Source organism: Molothrus ater, chromosome 17 (genome assembly GCF_012460135.2).
Source record: "Molothrus ater isolate BHLD 08-10-18 breed brown headed cowbird chromosome 17, BPBGC_Mater_1.1, whole genome shotgun sequence".
Taxonomy (NCBI): Eukaryota; Metazoa; Chordata; class Aves; order Passeriformes; family Icteridae; genus Molothrus; species Molothrus ater.
The window spans coordinates 11,837,794-11,857,347 of record NC_050494.2 but is presented as its reverse complement, the minus strand read 5'-3'; the positions used below and the strand labels follow the sequence as shown (position 1 = coordinate 11,857,347).

The 19,554-nt window shown below is 44.6% G+C and overlaps 1 protein-coding gene across 2 annotated transcripts in view; it reads left to right on the top strand.

The window, feature by feature from the left end:
• Positions 1-19,554, top strand: part of GNAS (GNAS complex locus) — a 133,550-nt gene that overhangs the window by 32,572 nt on the left and 81,424 nt on the right. Inside the window, exons 1-2 of one of the 2 annotated variants that reach the window (XM_036395468.2) lie at positions 13,737-14,635; positions 18,271-18,343. In XM_036395468.2, coding sequence (XP_036251361.1) covers positions 14,497-14,635; positions 18,271-18,343 — 212 coding nt within the window. In that variant the 5' untranslated portion in view covers positions 13,737-14,496. Of the gene's footprint in view, positions 1-13,736; positions 14,636-18,270; positions 18,344-19,554 lie in introns of those variants that run through there. The other variant, XM_036395467.2, reaches the window with a different exon arrangement.

Sequence of the window (19,554 nt, the reverse complement as noted above, 5' to 3'; positions counted from 1 at the left end):
TTAAGTGCTGGGGGAGATTCCTTTCACTGCTGAGGGTTTGCAAGACTGTATCCTTGTTTTTCCTTTTCTGCAGAAACCTGCTCTGTTTTCCCTCTGTAAATGAAAAGTGCCGTTAGTGGGGAGGAGGAGGAACATCCATGTTCTTGCTAAGAAACAATAAGAGAGTTTTAGAGCTGTTGCAAAGCCCCTGTGGAGGATTAAGGAGGTGTGTGACTGGCAGCAATGCTGAAAATAAATGGGAATGGTGAGCAGTGGTGGGACATTGGTTTGCTCACTTGGAAAATCTCTATAAAGTAACTTGTGTCATTAAAAGCTGCCTCACTCACTGTCACTGATGTTCCCAGTGCCAGACTGATACACAGCTCTAACTCCAGGCCATATAAAAGCCATTTATCAACGCTGAAAGCTGGTGGTGAGTATTAGACACTACCAAAAAATCAGTTTGCATCCCTTTGCACGAATTTGTGCTGCGAAATTTTCCCACTCAAAGCTAAAGGAAGTGGAGGGAACTGTCAGTATCATCTTTTTCAGTGTTTGTAACAGGCACATCTAATCAATGATCTGGGGCTTAATTATTCTTTGAGTTTCAGTTGTAGGAGTTTTCCATTCTGAGCAATATGCAGACGTGCCTTTTGTGTTTGAGTGCTAAATGTGCACATATGAACGTGTTTGAAAGGCTTCACTACTTCTGATGCTTTTTCTTTTAAGGATTTGTGGGTATTCATTAAACAATTTCAGTACATTAAAAACAGTAAGATAGGTTTCCGTGATCTTTGTAGCTTTAAAGTTGAATTTTTTGATATTTGTTGAAGGAAAAGTAAACTTTTTTTTTTAAATATATTAAATACTGTAATGAAACAGGAAGTATGTCCTAAAGTATATTTGTTTTAAGTGCTGTAAGAAAGTCTATTTAAGGATCCTTCTGATTCTGAAATACCTATTTAGTGTAACAGTTGTAAAATATGTGAGGTAGTCAATCATACCTTTGGCTTTTATACCCAGCCGGGTTACTTGCCAACATAAACAAGACTTGAAGGCTTATTTTTTAGAAATTTCAGACAGAATCCAGTGAACCTTTCACTTAATTCGTAGTACCCTAAATATTAATTATTTCTAAAAATATTCAACCAAGACTGTAATTTCTAAAAACAGCATGAAGGTATCTTCTACTCCATCCATTTTAGTCTGGTATGATCCTCAAATACATCAAATATTTCCTTTATTTTTTTTTTTTTTTGAAACACAAGACACAATCTGTTGATCATTTCTTTAGAAGGTCTGCACCCAGTGTGTTTTCTGTTGAGTCATAAGTTTTGTCTGTAGACCACTGCATTGTTAAATACCAGTAAATATTCTTTGCTGCTGAATCACCCGTGGGAAGGACAGACCCAGCTCCGGGGCTGCGGGCACTGCAGCAGAGGGACAGAGTGCTCCGTGTTGTTAAGGCTCCAGGAGCATTCTTTAGATAACTGCCTGTCCAAAGTCCTTCTCCACACTCTTAGCCCTGAGAGCAGCCTCCTCAAGGGAATGGAGAGGAGTTTGTGCTCACACGGCCGTGATCAGCTGGGAGCCAGCCTTGCTCCAGGAGCTCTGCCCCCGGTAGCAGTGTCAGGGGCCGCGGGACACGGGCACTGCAGCCAGCCTTGAGAAACTGCCTGGCCCTCTTCCCACAAGGAATGCCCAGGAACCACAGCTAGACAGGGTTGTCCCATCCATTTGTGTGCTTTACTCCCTGCTCTTGGGGTTCCCTGCTCTCCTGAGGGGCTCTGGCAGGAGGCTCCTTGCACACCACACAAGAGGTCCATGGAGGATATAGGGAGGAGGTTCCCCTGCTTGGAAATTTTGGGTTTCATACATGTAACGACGTGAGTTTTCACATTATAGGGATTCCTTCTGCCGAGGAGAACTCTTGATTCCTCAGCACCTCTTGCCGTGTTGCTGCAGAGCCCAGCAGGCAGCAGAGGGAGCACAACAGTCCTTTTCCAGTGCCATGGGACAGCAGCGCTAATTGTGTGTAAAACAGCAGCGAGAAATGGAAGAGACAGAGAAGAGTGAAAGACATCTTGGTTAGCAGCATACTGGAAGTAGATGAAAGGGCTGGAGGGAGCAGGGTAAATGTCTGATTATTAGGGAATGAGGAGCTAAATATGGCATCTTAATATGGCATGTGGCAAGAGGCCAGATCTGTTATTTGTAGATCTTAACCTGCTTCCAATATTTGGCGTTGAGCAGGATTAAAAACCAGGAGGGGAGGGTTTTTTGGGTTCTGGTTTTGATAGCGATGGAATCTCCTGAAGAGCAATTTTAGTGCCATGGCATCCAACCCCAGATTCTCATCTTGTGAGACCTTAGGATCCAAGCCACAACTCTCTACAGAATAATGTGAGTGCAGCTACAAAATGAGGTTAGGAGATTGAGGCTCTCTGGGAACAAAATGTATCATTGACAACTGATATTCATATCAAGAAGAGTGAGAATTTAGTTTCTACTCCTGATTTAAAATGTGTAGCATCTCCAAGGTATCATTTTCTCATGCTCTGCATTAGACATGTTTATGCAGTACCAGAGCTAGAAGTTTCTAAAATATAAGTTTCCTTAGGAATCAGCTGCATTAATGACTTTGTTATATCTGAAGATGTAAATGAAAGTGACATTTATGTACAGATTTTCCAGTATAAAAGCCAAAGTCTACTGGCTAAAAACACTCAGAAGGCTTTACCATGAAAAATTATAACAATCAGAGGTTAGATGAAATTCAGAGAAAACGTAGGGTGAGACGGGTGAATCTACTGCTTTTTCATTGCTTTTTTCCAAGTGGAATGACTTGAGCTGAAGTTAACTTTTTACTACTTAAGAAGATATTGTAGTTCACTGAAAAAATAATTCAAACTGCTTATTTTTAAAGCTTTTTTAATAAGAAAACTTCAAAGAAGTTTGTTTTAGAGTAGAATTTGAGTAATGCAGGTAAGGTAGTTAAAAATTCCCTCACTGAAATGTAGTTTGAAAAATAGACATTCATGGCACCTATACAAGTATTTCTATAGATCCTTATCTGTAAGAGCAGCAACATATTTCTTTTTTTAATTAAAGATCATTATAATTGCTAATGTATGATTGTTTGGGGGCATATGTGAGTCAAACTGTGGTTTTGAGAACACAATTTTTGAGAACACCTTCACCAGATCCTTTGCCCTTTGCTGTAACATCTGTGCTGAATTAAAATACAGGTTCAATGTTGGAGATGCCCTGTGTCCTTGCCAGGGAGAGGAGCACCTCCAAGAGGACAAATGAGAAAGCTGGGAATAATCCAGAACAGCTGAGGAAAAGAATTCTGTAAAATGGGACCATTTTGAAGAGAAGCTGATTGGCAATTCTGGATAGGAGCAAAAAAAAACCACCAAAAAAGAACCTTGGAAGGCAAAGCAAAAAGGCAGAAGTAATGTTCCAATTATTTAGGCAATAGGTGCTGTCTCACAAAGTGAAACTTTGAAACTTTCTAGACAGAGAGGAGACAGAATCATTGTTGCTAGGAAAGGCATAATCAGGCTAAGAGGTGAATTCGAGCCTGTTTGATTTTTTTGCATTTCCATTCCATTTCCAAGGTATTTTTTGCCTTGCTTATGCATTTTTTTTTAGCTTTTTAATTGTTTGGGGGGGGCAAAGTTGGGTTATTTTTGAAGAGTTTGGACTCTGTGTTTAAGAGGCTCCATTACTAAGCCTATACTGCTTTATCTGCCCTTTAAGGACACTGTTGGAAAGCCAGAGTTTCTCACAGATAGTAAACCTTACTGACACGTACTGCAAAACCTGTCTCCAGAAAATTGTTCCCCAAGTGTTGATGTGCCCAGATAGTGGCTTTCCATCATGGAGTGCTCTTCAGCTCGGGTCTTCAAAGGTAGTGATTCATTCTGTGATGTGTATCTGTCTAGACATGAGAACTTGATGCAATAAAAAAGTTTCTTACTTGGGTATTAAGAGACTGTAACAATTACATAATCATTGTTGGGGCAGGAGGTCTCAAGCCATGGTAGGGTATTTCTGTCGTGTCTTGTCCCACCTTTTCTTTATGCAGATCAGTTTGGGGTGTTTGCCAGTGAACCTCTGTCCTTCTGCCACCTTTTACCTGGTCTTTGCAGACTTCATATTGATGCTTCCTTAAAGAGACTTGCTTGAGGGCAATCTTTGGGGCAGTGAGATCCAGTCTTATTTCTTAGTCCATTTCTTAGCTGGTGGAAGCCCTGCTTCAGCACTTCACTTCTTACTTCCATGATATAATTAATCTCAGTTCCAACTCTCTGGTAACAGGAAATCTTTTATTCATCCTTGGGCAAGGAATTTCTTAGCCTTTTTAACTTTACTCTTGAGCAGTTGTAAGCACATACACATCACTGAAAAAGAGCATTCTTGCAAGTTGCTACTGCACAGTTTGATCTTGTGGCTGTGTCTTGGGCTGGGTCACTGTCCCTACACCCAGCAGCTCTTCCTGCCTTCCCTCCAGTGCAGCCCACACTGACCCGTAGAGAGTCAGAAATCAATTCTTTCTAGCTCACTTTCTTCCCTCCAAACCAGCTTTTCAGGTGGAGAAGAATTAATTCTTTTTATTTCTATGCTGAAAGATGGTCTGTGCTGGTCGTGGTGGTTCTTGCTGCTTTGGGCATTGTCACTCAGCTGGGTACAGAGTACTTTGGTCCACCAGGGAGGGTATGGCACCAAATAAATGTAAACAGACCTTATAGCCAAAATTATGTTTGCAAAATAAAACGTGGGTATCATTTTGATATCATTTTGATGGAGAACTGTTTTTGGTGTGTCACGATTGCCTTGGTCCCTTTTGCCTGCCGGAATTGTGGATTTATAAACTCCTTTGCTGGTCTCCTCACTGGAGGGAAGGAAAACCAGGAAACTGAAACTCCATTTTTCTTTCAAATGAATATTCATGGCAAATGTTAGGAGGTACTTGCTCTGCTCTGTAATAATATACATGTCCATTTATGAGATGGTCCAGACAGAGCAGAGGATTAGGAATACAGAATTTAATGCTAAATTTGAAAAGGCAGCACAGGAACTTCAGCTCCCAAAATAACCTCTGAAAGTTTTGCTTTATTTCACACTGTCGGCCAGGATTCTCCTTACAGCACCACAATATTCATAATAAAGAAATAAATTAAATCCACCCCTTCCTGTATGGCTCACAACACAGCACTGTGCATGCTCAGCACATGTGTAGTTTTGATAAAGAGACATTATCAAGCCTGAAATAATTTAAAATAAAACAAATAATGTGGCTGCCCAGCACTTCCTCTGGAAGTATTTCCTTGGACAAATCTTCCTTAACTCTCACATGCATGGAGTTAGTAGATAGATCCTTCAGGAACACCAGTCATAGAGAGGATGTTCCAGGCTCACTGTACAGCTGTGTATTTTATATATAGGCTGTGAAGTGCAGCCCCACAGGAGGGGGGGGATTTGCCTTTAGGGACAGCCAGGGCTGGGGGGATCCAGCATCTTCCAGGTGCCCCGTGGCACAGGGCTGGAGGGGACAGGAGTCCCTGGCTGTCACCCCAGGGCTGGGGCTGAGGGCAGGGGGGGTACCAGCCCCTCTTGTGTTTTGTGGGGCTGCAGAGGTGGTGGCAGCAGGCTCAAAGCCATCAGGTCTCTGCTCCTTGCAGCATCCTTGGCTCCCTGGATGTTCCAAGGGCTTTCCATCAAACATGGGAGTGCTGACATGGCTGTGATCCCACTGAGCAGAGGGGAGGGGGCTCACCCAAGGGCAGTGGGAGATTTTGGGGAGCTCATTCTCTGGGGGTGACACTTGGGAATCGGGTCCAGAGGGAGCTCCTGGCCCCGAGCTCCGGGGGCTCAGCCCTGCTTGTTCTCTGTTTGCACAGCAGAGATGGAGCTGTAAAAAGCCGATTGCTTCAGAAGGGAATAGGTCACAGTTAGACAAGGGAGCAATGGAAAAACAAATTCGTTATTGTAACACCAGAGAGCATAAAGCAAACTGGGAGTGACCTGTGGAAGAACACGGCACCGCGTTTCTGTCCTGGTGGGTGCTTCGGTGGGCAAAGAAAGACTGAGAAGTGTGCAGGCTTTTCTTTTCTTTGTCTTTTTTTTTTTTTCCCTGTTTTCAAAATAAAAAGTATCTTTGTCTGGTACTTTGAATGTAGCAAGCATGCTGGTTCTAGCTTTTCCTGGTTTTGCTGGAGGGCCTGTGGGAGAAGGACTTGACAGAGTACTAGCAGCTTTCTCACCATTTTCATTTAAGAAAAACAGCATTAATATTTTGAATAGAGCCTATCTTTTTTTTTTTTCATGAAATGTTGCTGAAAATGTCTGAGTTTAAGAGGTGTTAAGAAAAGGAAGACAGACTATTAAAAAGACTTGCTTCCTTTTTGAGTAATTATTTTATGATGAAACGTGTAGCAGAAGGGCTTAAAGGTCACCAGTGAGACCAGGGCCCCTTGGTGCTCAGGGCTGTGCAGACATGTCGGAAGCAAACAGCTCACAACCTGTAAGAGAGAGGCAGATAAAAGATAGCTGGACAAAGAGGCACAGAAAAGGGAAGTGGCTCGTCCAAGGTCACCCACGGATCGGTGGCTGTGCTGGGCTGAACCATCTGCAGTAGATCAGGTCTCCTGGATCCCGTTCCCCTGTTTGATCCCCACACTCATCTTGTCTCCATTCACAGTTTGTGAGTGTTCAGACAGATCTGATCCTCCCCCAGCTGGGTCCACAGGAGGGGATAGTCCCTCACCTCTGCTGGTTTCATTGTGGCAGAGGCAAAATCCAGTGTTGGACCTCAGGTTCTGACCCAGCTCCTGCCTGCTTCCCACAGCCTGCCATGGATGTCTTTCCTGGCTTTGCCCGAGATAGAGCAACAAGTGAAACCTTTCATTGTGCACCTAAAGCCTTGGAGACAATCAGTTGGTTCATATACATTTCTAAAATCTAACAGACATTAAAAAACCCCGAACCACCAAAAAGACTTTTTCACTGCAAAAAGGGTCTAAATTCTGCAACTGCCCTGGGGCGTGTGGGGCACTCTAATTTAACATCAAGGCACTTAAGACGTAATGGTGCTGTGAGTTTGCCAGACAGACAGATTCTTCCAGGAAAAACAGGGTACAAAAGACCCCTATTCTATAACTCTGTCAGTATGTAATCTTAGGACCTAGACTTAACGTTTTTTCATCTAAAGAAAAAGATGGGAGAAAATACCCTTTTTCAAAAGGAATACTTTTAGGCCTTTAGCAATGCAGAGACAGAGTAGGAAAATCACAGCCCTGTTTTCCTTGCAGATTGTCTCTAATAGCTCCCGGTATTGAGAGTATTGTGGTTTGCTAGCACTAAAATGTAAAGTTATTTTGAGCATGAAAGCCTGGACGTCATCCTATTTTAAAAAAACGTTAAAGAAGGAGAGGAATGTTTACAGCACATTAAAACCTGTGTGACAACTTAGCAAGAACTATTTTAACAATCCTCTTATTCCCTTTCCTGTTATGCACCATAAAATGAGAATGCAGTGGCAGTAATAAATAATATTGGCATGGAGGGATGGCTCACCGTGCTCCTGGAGTCAGGCTGGGTCAGCTCAGCCCCAGCTGCCCCCCTGCTCTGGTGGGAACTGTGCTGGGGAGGTGCAGGCAGAGCCTCCTCTCCTCGGCTGACCCCCGGGCAGGAGAAAAGCTTGGGACTTTTGTGCTTCTTTGCAGGAATTAACTACAACCAGTATTTAGAAAACAGCCTCTGCCACAACTGCCTCCCTGGGCTTTGTGACCCAAACTTCCCGAGGATTAAAGCAGAATATTTCTTTATATTAAAAAAGTTTGGAGTCAGGGGTAGGTCTGCAGTGAATGTTGACAAATACTGAAACTAAATATGAGAAAAGACTTGTTCCAATTTTTTTTTAATCGGCATTCCATATGTGTTATGTGGAGAGCTAGGATGTGCTGCTACTTCTGTTACATAAGAGGGTTTTTTTCTTTTTTAATAAAGTGCAGTGCAGAATGCATGAGAAGTGAGAAGGAATATCAAGAAAAAGAACTACATGAAAATAAGAAAAGCTACTAAGTGAAAAGCTCTTACTGAGTGTGTTATTTCCATAATTCCATGAGTTCCTTAAAGTCTCTTTTTCATGTTTCTGAGGGAAAGCCTCGAAGTGAAAGGAGGGAGGCAAGGTTTTTTTTTTTTTCCTTTGATTTAAAGGAAGATCTTGGTTAATTCTATTACTAGACTTTGGGCTTGTTTTTATTTAAAAACAAAACAAAAATCCCTCTCAAGTTTAGAATTTCTGTATGGAAAAATTCTTCTTCTTTGCCAGAGAGGGAAGTATCTCCTTTTCATTCTGTTTGTTTTGGAGTATCTGTAGTTAAGTGTTTTGTGTTTGTTCTTTATTGAATACATTAGTGGTGCATTAATTCCTCCCTGACAATGCTCATTTCACTCCTTCCCATCTGACAGACAAACTTGTCCCTTCACATGATGATCCTGCTTGGCCCTCCCAGAGTTTGATTAGTAATTTCCTACCTTGTTTACCTCTGAATGCTTTTTAAAGTGATTTTTGTTCTGGCCCTCACAAAGGAAACAGATGAAAAGAAAAACCCCACATTGAATTCTTGCTCCAATTCCAATCTGTTTGCTTTGGTTTTCCTTTTTAGATTATTGTTTGGCTTTAATTTGTTTGTTTCTCCTTTAAACCGGCTTGAGATTACTCAAGGGTTCCTTGTTCAGCAGGTCAAAGGGTAATTTGGAGACTTTGAAACCGTCTCCCTTTTTATCACCACGTTTTGTTCTTCCCAGAGTCCAAAGGATTTTCAGGACGATAGCTCGATAGCTCGTGGAGGATGGCTCCATCTAAGGAAAACATGAGCAGCAGACCTGACTCACTGCAAGAAGCCATGGCAGTTTTTCTTAGATGAAAAAAACCCCACTGATCTAAGCCTAAATCAGAACCTTAATTAATCCTTATCTGTAACTAAAATATTAAGTTTATTGGGGATTTATTACATTGAGGTTCATAGGTTTGATACTCAACTACCAGCCCAGGATGGAGACCCTAAATTTAACTAACTTCAAGTCAGAGAGGTACCCATACACAAAAATATACAGTGTGTGCTATTAAAAATGTCCTTTAACTGAAAGAGTCAATCTGTTCCTCAGTTAATCCCTGCTTTTAAAAGAGGAAGGTCAGTTCCAACTTCTCAGCCACGGCACTTTGGATTTGTAGGACAGCAAAATGAAGCATGGGGCAATGTGGGCTCCTTAACAAAAATTCAGGTGTTGCTGTAAGAACCATTTCTTTCAAGTGTCCCCCAGGTTAATTGAGCTCTGTGTCCTTCCATGGAAAAGACTTGCTGAAAAGATGCTATTTCCTACAAACAGAAACAAAGGAAACTGTACAATTAGATCAGCACTGTCACTTTTACTTGTTGAGCTACAAACGTTGTCCCTTGTGCTGTGTCTCCTGAGCCGTGCTAGGAACTGGAGCACAGAGTATTCCAGAGGCCAGGAAGGCTGACAGCCTCCTCAGGGGCTGCAGTGCCATTTCAGCCCAGTCGCTAAGGGATGCTGGAGCGAGATGTCCTCTGTGTCTTCTCTTCCAAACCAGCTCTTTGGCTTGGTCACAGCTCCACCCCCACAGTTCACAGCCAAAAGTTGACGAGGCCACATTCACTGTGGACAGCGAGAGCCCATAAGGAGCTGCACAACTGTCCCATCTGAAAATCAGTTAACCCTTTCTTCTTCACTGGAGGCACCCAAGTGCTCAGTGCCTTCAGCTCACTAGCAAATGTGAATTATTTGCAGCAGGAAATAAGGGTGTTTGTCACCTGGAGGGTTTGGGAGGAAGCTGTGGGGTAAGATGGGCGTCTGATCTGGGTCTCATAATCAGCTTTAAATACAAAGAGTAACTTGAATGAATTCAGAACCTGACTCTGGTCAATTTTGAATAAAACTGATGCAACATCAGAACTGTAAGCAGAAAGTTTTATCCATTTAGTTAAAAAGATAAAAGAACAGAATAACATGAAATACGTGGCTGAAAAGCCTTTTTTCAACAGGCTCAGGATCTACTCTGTTAAGGCAATAGTTTCTTCAAAACCAAGTCTTGCATCTACATTTCCAGCCAATGTTTGTGAATTTTACAGCAATATTTATTTGTCTTTTACTTGTACAATTGTGAATATCCTCATGCACAAGAAGGGAGACTACCACAAGGAAAATGCATTGAAATACATGTAACAGTCTGGCAGATGTAAAGTAAATATATTAAAATAGGAAAAATATAGTATTTTTCTTGAGGTCCTCTTGAGTGATTATATCAGCAGGTATTACATGTAAACCTTCAGAGGACAGAAGTTCATGTGTATAGGGTGGGGGAAGCATAAAAGATGTGAACTTTTCAACAAGTTCTCTCTCCAACTGCTACTGATAGTCTGCTTCTACTTGATATCTAAATCTTTTAATCCATTTTTAAATCAAGCTAATATAGTTGTCCTAGCTGGGAAGAGTAAAGTAAGTTATGCACTTTGATAGGACTGCTCAACTGAGTAAAGTTCAGGTTTATTTACAGGATGAGGATATTGTTACAAATCCTTCTTTAGTTTTAGGCATCAGAGAGTATATTTTGGGGCAAAAGCTGTGGAGGGAAAGTGGAGAAAATAATTGCAATGAAATTCCTCTTTCAAAAAAATTAACATAATTAAGAGACCTGATGATTTTCATTAAGTTGTAAAAGAAATTAGGTCAATAGGACTAAAAATCTGTTAACTAAAGTGATCAAGTTGACTGTAATGGATTATAGATACAAGCAACTTTCATATACCCTCCCTTTCTCCCAAATATTCCACTGAAATATTACTGCTTTTAATTGTCCTGCTACCTCTCCTTGTGAGATCTTTTCTGATTTGAGAAGTGAAACCAGCAGAATATTGTTTCATGCTGCCAACCCCCCTGTTCTTTTTGTGAAATCCTTGCCCTGAGATGTGTGCTGGTACATCATAATCTTTGCGTTTCATTTAGTTCAAAATAAAAACCAACAGCCTCTGTTCTACTCAAAGTGTTCTATTCAAGCACAGAAGGAATGTCAGTGAATCTGAATTTAATCTGTAAGTGTGCAATGCTCACAGTCTTCTGTGTGTAACCTTGTATTTCCCTTTAATTTAAATAGTGCAGGATTGAGTCAATAGCCATAAGTCTTCTGATGTCCTTTTACAGCCATTTCCACGTTCTTGTTACTTTACCTTTTTGGAAAACATTTTCATTTAACGTGCAGCAGTGTCCTTTAACACCCTATTTTCAAGCTTCAAATAGACTTTTATCACAGAGGCACTATGCCCATACATATAGGTGTTTTATCTTTGCATTATTTGTTCCCAAGGCTGCAGGTTCTTCAGAAGTGAGATTTAATTTTATGGTGAGTCAGGGGTCAGATTGTGCCTGCACTTACCCTTCTGATGGCAGGAGTCTCGTGAAACGCAAGTTCATGGATTTTTACAAGATGGAAGCTAATGGAACTAGTTCCAATAAGAAACACAATTTATTCTAAAAACACATTAGCAGCCTTATGTTATCTAAACAAATAAAAAAGAGTGAGAACAGTTGATGTGTTGGTATGCTCACTCTTCAAACGATGGGCTCCTAATCAGGACAGCTCTGAAAAAACTCCTGGCAGTTCACTGGGTTTGTGAAGTGCATGTGGTGCCTGATGTCCTGAGTCCTGTCAGATTTCAGGAAGACAAAAACAATCTGTAATTGCTGATAGGTTACACAGTGTGGGAGTTTTCTTTTTGTTTCATGTAGCTTTTGACACTTTCACACTTTAGTAACACTTGTAATACAAGGAGCTAATTCTTAATTCTGTTGTAAGTAACTGGGAGGAGCTTTGTGAATTAGCTGAGTGTGTTTTTCTTTTTCAGCTACCTCATGCTCTGCTCAGCCTAAAGACAGAGGCACAAGGTACCTACAGCAGGAGGGCAATGATTCCTGGGGGAGTTTAACCTCGCAGAGCCTGTCCTGGTTTCTGTTTGGGAAGGGATGGGTGTGCACTGCTGGACAACAGCATCCACGCAGCCGTGAACCCTTCCATGGATGCTTTGGCATATTTACCCATCCCATTTCTCTGTACAGACACCATTCACTGACATTTTAGCCTTTTGTATATTTCCAACAATAACTTCTATCTTGTTTGTGTATTTCTTCATGTTTGGAGCTTGAGATGGGTTCCCTTCCCCACAGCTGGGACCCGGAGGGAGGCAAAGCCTGGAGGCTGGGGCAGATTTTGCCCCGAGGTGGCATGTACTGGCACTTCTGCAGTCTCTTCATAACCATAAAAAAAGTATGAGGTTCTTTAATTTTCGGTCCAAATTCTGCTTTTCTGAGTCCTTTATGCCTTGTAAACTCCACAGTTAAAATATATTTTGTGTATTACATGAAAACTATACAAATAAATAACCTATAAAAGATACAAGGAATTATTGCCATATTTGCTTCAGATGAATCTGGGCATTGCTGAGCCAAGTTTCTCTAAGATCTTTTAAAACTGCTCTTAGCCAAAAATAACACCTAGAGACCCCAGTAAGAGTCTCTCCAGTGCATTTAAAAATAGTGACTGTGATGTTCCCTGTTTCTCCTGAGGTCTCCCCCTCATTCAGCAAGGGCAGCTCAACAGATGTATTTGATGACATTAGCTGTGACCTCCTAGTTGTTTGCTCTATTCACATAATTATTTTACTGTAGGTGTTTCTAAATATAGTAACTGGATTATGGAAGAAGGTGTGTTCGTGGGAACAATGTGGTAGATAATCGAATTTTGCAAATAAGGGTAAATAATATTTGTATAGTAAAGGACATTTCACTAACTCATGTGTGGGGGTGTGTGCATGGAGAAAAACTACCTCTGTATTTTAGGGATCTGGGTTATACAACGAGCAAAGCACCAAGCTTTGTTTTCCAGCTGTAACTGATAAGTTGTGTAATTTTTGCAATGAGGTTTTTCGAAACATATTTTAGAGAAGAAAATGGAGCTAGACAGGGTAGAAGCAAGTGTGTGCATCCAGCGGTATTCTGTTGGTGCAGAGCATTCCCTGGTACCTTCAGCCCGCAGAGATGGACAGGCAGGGATGGACCCCAGCGAATCGCGGGGTGCAAGCGAGCACCCACCCAAAAAACCAGACACAAACCCTTCAGCACCACAACTCCCACACTAATTATTTCCAAGCGTAACACAAGGAGTCGCGGGGCGCGACTCCCTTACAAAAATTTACTCAGACTCTGCGAACTGTGCAAGCGCAGCTCCGGGCGCCTCCGTCCCGCGGGGCGGGGGTCGGGCGGTGCCCCGGGACGGAGGCACCGGGGCGGCTGCGGGGCGGCCCCCGAGCGGCGGCGGGGCCGGTTCGAAGAGGGCGCCGGCGGCGGCGCGGGGTGACGCGGGCATCATGTGAGCGGCCCCGCTCGCTCCCAGCGTGCAGTGTGGGCCCGCTCGCCCCACCCCGCGCTCCGCCGCCGCGGAGCCGCTCAATAGGGGAAGGGAAAAAAAAAAAAAAAAAAAAAAGGGGGGGGGGAGGAAAAAAAAAAAAAAAAGGAGGAAAAAAAAATGCGGGAGAGAGCAGGAAAAATAAGACGGGGAAAAATCCGCCCGTGAGGGGACAGGTTCTGTTCGTGGCACAGAGCAAACGGGCTTGCCTCTTTTTTTTTTTTTTTTGTCTTTTTTTTTTTTTTTTTTTTACACACATTATATTTTGTATTTTCTTCTCGCCGAGAGGATTGAGCCGCCTGGAAAGCGCATGTGAAAAGAGCAGCAGCAAGGAGAGGGGAGGAAAAAAAAAAGGGGGGGTTTGGCTTGGACCCCCCCGCCCCAGTGCGGGAGGAAGGACCCGCGGCGGCCGGAGGGCGAGGAGCTGCGGCGGCCGGCGAAGGAAGGGACCGGGGCTGCGTGACCCCCGCGGCGCGGGGGGAGAGGCGAGGAAGAGACGTTTCCCGATCCTCCCCGCCGAGGATTTGGGGAGGTTTCCGCGCCTGGAGCCCGTGCCTTTGGATCTAAAGAGGATTATTATTTTTTGGGGGTGGCACTGAAGCTGGATTTGTTCCTGTGCGTGCGGCGCGGGGGGGGGCATTTCTGCTGCCTCTAGAGGAGCCGGCGGCCCGGCCGGGGCGCGGAGATCCCCGCGGATCGCTCCGCACCCCCCGGGAAAGGTGCGCCGAGGGGATCGGCGGGGGGCGGGGGAGGAGAGGCAGCTGCAGCTGCCGGGGAGGAGGCCCGGCGGAGCGGCAGCAAAGTCATCGCTATCGGCCCCCCCTCGGCTGGCTTCGGGCTCGGCGCTCTCCATGTCTCTGGCTCTGGGCAGCGGCCGCCACAGCAGCGAGTAGGGGGGGAGGAGGAGGAGGAGGAGGAGGAAGAAGAAGGGAGCCCGGGAGTGCCTCCCTCCCTCCCTCCCTCCCCCCGGCAGCCCCGGCCGCCTCCCGTCCCCTCGCCCGCGTCCCTGCCTTCCCCTCCCCAAGATGGGCTGTTTAGGGAACAGCAAGACGGAGGATCAGCGCAACGAGGAGAAGGCGCAGCGGGAGGCCAACAAGAAGATCGAGAAGCAGCTGCAGAAGGACAAGCAGGTCTATAGGGCCACGCACCGGCTCCTCCTGCTGGGTAAGGGGTCGCGGGCCGTCCCCTCCCCGCCGGGGCAGCGGCCCCAGCCCGGGCACGGCGAGGCCGGGGAAGAGAGGTGGGGCCGGGGGGGGGGGGGGGGGGGGCACGGAGCCGCAGGGCCCACCCGGGGCCGCGGGGATCCGCTATAGCAGCGCCCGGGGCGGCGGGGCCGGGGCCGCCGCGGGGACCGGCGCGGTGCGGGGGAGCGGCGGGGAGGGCTCGGGCAGCGCCCGGGGCGCCGCGGGAGGGGCCGGGGCAGGTACGGAGCGGCGGCGTGGGGCCGCTCTCCGCCCGCGGGGCAGCGCCCGCCGCCGGGGCGGCAGTGGGCCTCGGGCGGGCGTGGGGAGGGGGCCGGGGATGCCGCGGCGAGGGGCCCGCGGGGAGCCGGGCAGATAAACAGGGCAGGGCAGTGACAGCGGCCGCGGGCGAGCGGCGCGGCCGGCGCGGGAGGGCCGGACACCGCTCCCCGCGCCGGGGCCGGGGTGCCGAGGGACGTGCGGCCAGGCCGGGGAGAGGAGGAAGAGGAAGGGAGGAAGTCGGGGAATCGTTTGGGGGAAACGGAGGGAGGATGTCGGTCCCGGAGGGAAGCGCGGCCGCGTTGGGGCCGCGGAGCAGCGCAGGGCCGGCGGGCACGGCCCGCCCGGCGGGCTCGGCACCCTCCGCTGGCGCACCAGGAATTGAGGTACCGCGCCTTGGAGCGCTGGCAGAGCCGGGCTCCAGGTGCTGCTCCAGCGGCTCCGCTGGGTTACCTGCTCGTGTTTTTCAGGAGAGACGTTTACAAATGTGGGCTGTGGCTTTCGGGGAACGGAAGGGTCCAAATATCGATATCGGAGAGGGCAAGCAAATGTTTGTCAGGCTCGATATTTCAGAGTATTCTGAAGTAGTGTTTTAGGATCGGATGCAGTTACGAGCCGTGGGTTGTTTTGGTCACGCCGAGGGACTGCCTGTGCACGTTCTGCAGGACTGAAGCGTGGAGCACAGGCTAGGCCTCGCCGAGCTGACTCAGTTTTGGGGGGAAAAGCCCTAATGGAAGGAGGGGAAAAAAAGAAAAAAAGAATTTTTGAAGGTGGTGAATTTGGAAGCGTACTATCACCAGTAAAATCTTTCAAATACTCATTTGAAGAGAGAGACTTAATATAAATGGAGAGTGACTGGGACTACAGCAGCACCTGCAGCACTGAGGAGCCTGCCAGGGCTTCAGCAGAAATCTTTTAACAGGATAATTTGGACTTCAGCTCTTGGGAAATGTCTTGGACTTCCAGATTTCAGGCTGAACATTACGTAGATACATAGAAACTATTTGTCATCAGACGAGTTGCTTTCGTAAGAGGCAAAATTTCAGCAAACAGAAACATGATGGGCTTGCCTGGGTTTTCTTTCTGTTTTCTTTAGTTTTGGTGGCTGAAAAATAGTTTAGATACTTGCAAATAAAAATTTGCGTGTGTTTAGCGATGGCAGAAAAGTCATCTGTGAGTATGTTTGAAGTGATAGTTCAGCTGTTACAGTTTCTGCCATGAATTGTGGATAGTCTGTAACTCACTGGTCAAAAATATAGAAGCTCACCTCCCTATTATTATGTTATGTTTCCTCTATAAGACACATGAAATAAGAAGCCAGGCACTTGGAAAGTGTTCTTAATCTTTTCAAATCATATTCAAATAACAACAAAGAGGAGCTGCTGAATATTCTAGTGGGTTTATGCTGCTGCTCGTAGGCCCCATCGCTGTACACGTGCTTGCCCCGCTGCCACGAGCAGTCTCACTGAAATTAATGGAACTCTCCTTGGTGGTGAAGTTAAACGAGTGTGTGTAATTGTTGTTGAGAATATAGCCTTAACAAGCAGCCAAATATAGAGCTAGACTTATGGAGAAATGTACATGTAATACATTTTGGTTCACTGGTGTTGTATCCGATCCAGAGAACCCAGGTGTGTCAATATCAAACCGAATGTGTTTATAGCAAATGCAACAACTGTCCAGCCTCCTTCTTGGACCAAGTGAACTAAAGATTTTGGCTCCCAATGCTTATAAATATAAAATGTGATTTAGTGTTACAGCTGAAATTTAGTTGTTATTAATTTTTAAATGGACATATGACTATAGCAGATACTGCCTTCGTGAATAATTCTTAGTTGTGAAGATGATCCAGTCTATTTTATCCCAAGATACTAATTCTTGATTGGTTTAGCCACCTGTGTTTACTGCATGGTGCAGTCTGCCTGATCAGACAGAGGGTGTATGGTATAAAATAGCAGCTTAGTGAAGAAGTAGCGTGTGCATAAAGAGTTGTAGATAAAAACTGCTCTCTAAATGCTTTCAGAACAGCAGTGAGCAAGGAGAGGGAAAAGGAGTAAGGCTCTGGGATTAAAGTGGCAAAACATGCAACCAGGTTTTATGGAGAGCAGAAGAGGACTTTTGGGAATTCATGAGGGAGAAGGAAAGGAAGGTAGAAAGCAGAGGGGGAAGGCATTTGTGAGAAAATGAACCTTGAAATGTAACTGCTAAAATACAGTTTTGAACATGAGGCTCAAAATGGAGGCTTGTGCTGTCAGTGTGTGCTAGCAGAGAGGCCTGACATCCTATAAATACAAACTGTACCTCCCTGCCCGTTCTGCCACAGACATACAGTTCCTGTGGGTGAGACACAGGCTGGGGAGGGGAATAAACCAGTAGCCAGGAGATGCTAAGGGGAATCTTTCTAAATTTTGCCACGTTACGATACTACTCCTGCAAAAATATGTTTGCTTTATATAGAAAGCTGCCGATCTGGCAGCGTGGAGCAGCTCAATTAAATGCTGCTGTTGGAGTTGTTCAGCGTGCGTGGAAAAATGGGTACTATAGGCAGATGGGCTGCCCTGTGCTCTGGCATCCGAGCAGCACAGCAGAAATAGCATCCATCCACTTATGGAAACTGGAGTAAAGTGGAGTGGGGTTTTTGTGCTGCAGGTACGGGAGGGGAGCAGGGGGGAGCTGCGGGGGAGCCCTTTGGAGCAGCAGCCACAAAAGGTGGTCTCTGCCTCTCCTCGTGCGTAGGGTTGGTTTTGGAACATGTAGGGAGGGTGGGAGGCTGCTTACAAGACACAAATAAGAGGAGGTTTTTTGTAGCTTTGTGGGTGGAGGCTTAAAGGGATGCCTTCCTTTTTCAAATGTGAGTATCTACATATTTTATTCCTTGTGATTTAAGTTACGGAGTTTGGCTGCAGTTCATCATCACCCAGTCAAACTTAAAATTCTTTAAGGATATAACAGAATTTCTTTGGTTTAATAGGGACTTCAGTCAGCCTTTCCCTCTGTCAGATAGTAGTGACAAGGCAGCCAGGTTGTGATGTTCCCCGTCGTCTTCTCTGTAAAATGTTGAAGTTGTCCATTTTCTTTCCAAATATTGCAGTCCGCTTTTAGCATTGACACTGGAAAAATGGACAGTGAAATGATCCAAGATTCAGATCTGACACATGACTTGAGCTGGGCATTTATTTTTAGCTACAACTGAAGTTTCCAGTGGCAATTATTTCTTTCACTTTTCACTCTTACACTGAGAAACCCAACTTTCTCGATTTTAGCCCGAAGAAAAAAATTCTAGTGTGTGCCTTAATCACTTATGCTTCCTTCTGAAATTGACTTACTTTCATTTTCTAGGTGCTGGTGAATCCGGTAAAAGCACAATAGTCAAGCAGATGAGGATCCTGCACGTGAATGGATTTAATGCTGAGTAAGTGCATTTGCTTTTTCACTTTACACTGTACCTTCCTCCTGTGTGCTGCAGTCAGTGCTCCTGGTTTATATCTCGTGTATTTTTCCTCCTGCTGCTGTTTCACTCTCTCTAGAATTTGGATGTGTATTTTTAGATGAGATTAATAGACATTAACCTGAAGAAGTCAGGCACCAATCATAAGTAAGATCCAGCAGTATAAAATTAATTTATATCAAGGCAGAGCTGATTTGATTAAGTTTTGAATTTTGTGGGTTTGTTAATTACAGTTTCTTTCACAACATGGCTGACACTGATTTACCTCAGCTATAGCACATTGGTTCATATTGCTGTAAACGTGCCTTGTATCAGTGTACAAAATGAGCACAATTTTCTTTATTTGGAGCAAGTAAGGCTTTATTTTCTGTGTCCTCACAGAATGAAGTCGTACTCTGAATTTTGGGGATTTTGTTGTGTTTGCTTGCCCAGATGTTTGTGTTAAATTATCTTTCTTAAAATTTTTTACTTCTAATGTCTGTTATTTGGCAGTTTTGAAGAGGCAAATGGCTTTAAGATAGGGAAAATTAATATCTTCTTGTTTGTCTGAGAAAGATTTTAGTTTGCTAACTTTTTGACTAACTTTGCTAGAGAGTAGGAAGAGATTCTTCTGCATGTTAATTTAGGCTTGCAGTTGTGTGTGTGTGTGTATACCAAAAGCTGTTAAATTAATACTAATTGAATCAAAGTGTTGAAATTTCAAAGCTTATTTTCTGGGCTTATTTTTTTTTTTAGATGGTATTATTGATTTTGTCATGCTTGTTTTCAAACATAACAGTTTTGTACTGCTACCCTTTAGCTTTTAGTGGTATCGTCTATTTTGTGAATCCTCCATTTTTGGGAAGGCTAAGCTTTTATTAGTCTTCCAGTAGTTAATTCTTTAATAAGAATATCTGAGCTGAAAGTTTAGCCAAGGAGTCTGGACAGTACTTCTTCCTAATCAGCAAGTGATAGCTCAGATAAGGTACACAGTCTTTTGGATGAAAGTTCAGACTGATTCATAAGAAACACATTATGTGCTACATGTTTTTAGCTCCTCTTAATAAGGAATATTTTCTATTTCCAAAATAACTTTTTCATGAGTGCCTAGTGCTGCATCCTGTTATTGCTGAGCTGTCTCTGTCGTTTGGGCTGCTGCAGAGACCTCTTTAAAAGGCTTGTGTGACTTAAAAGAC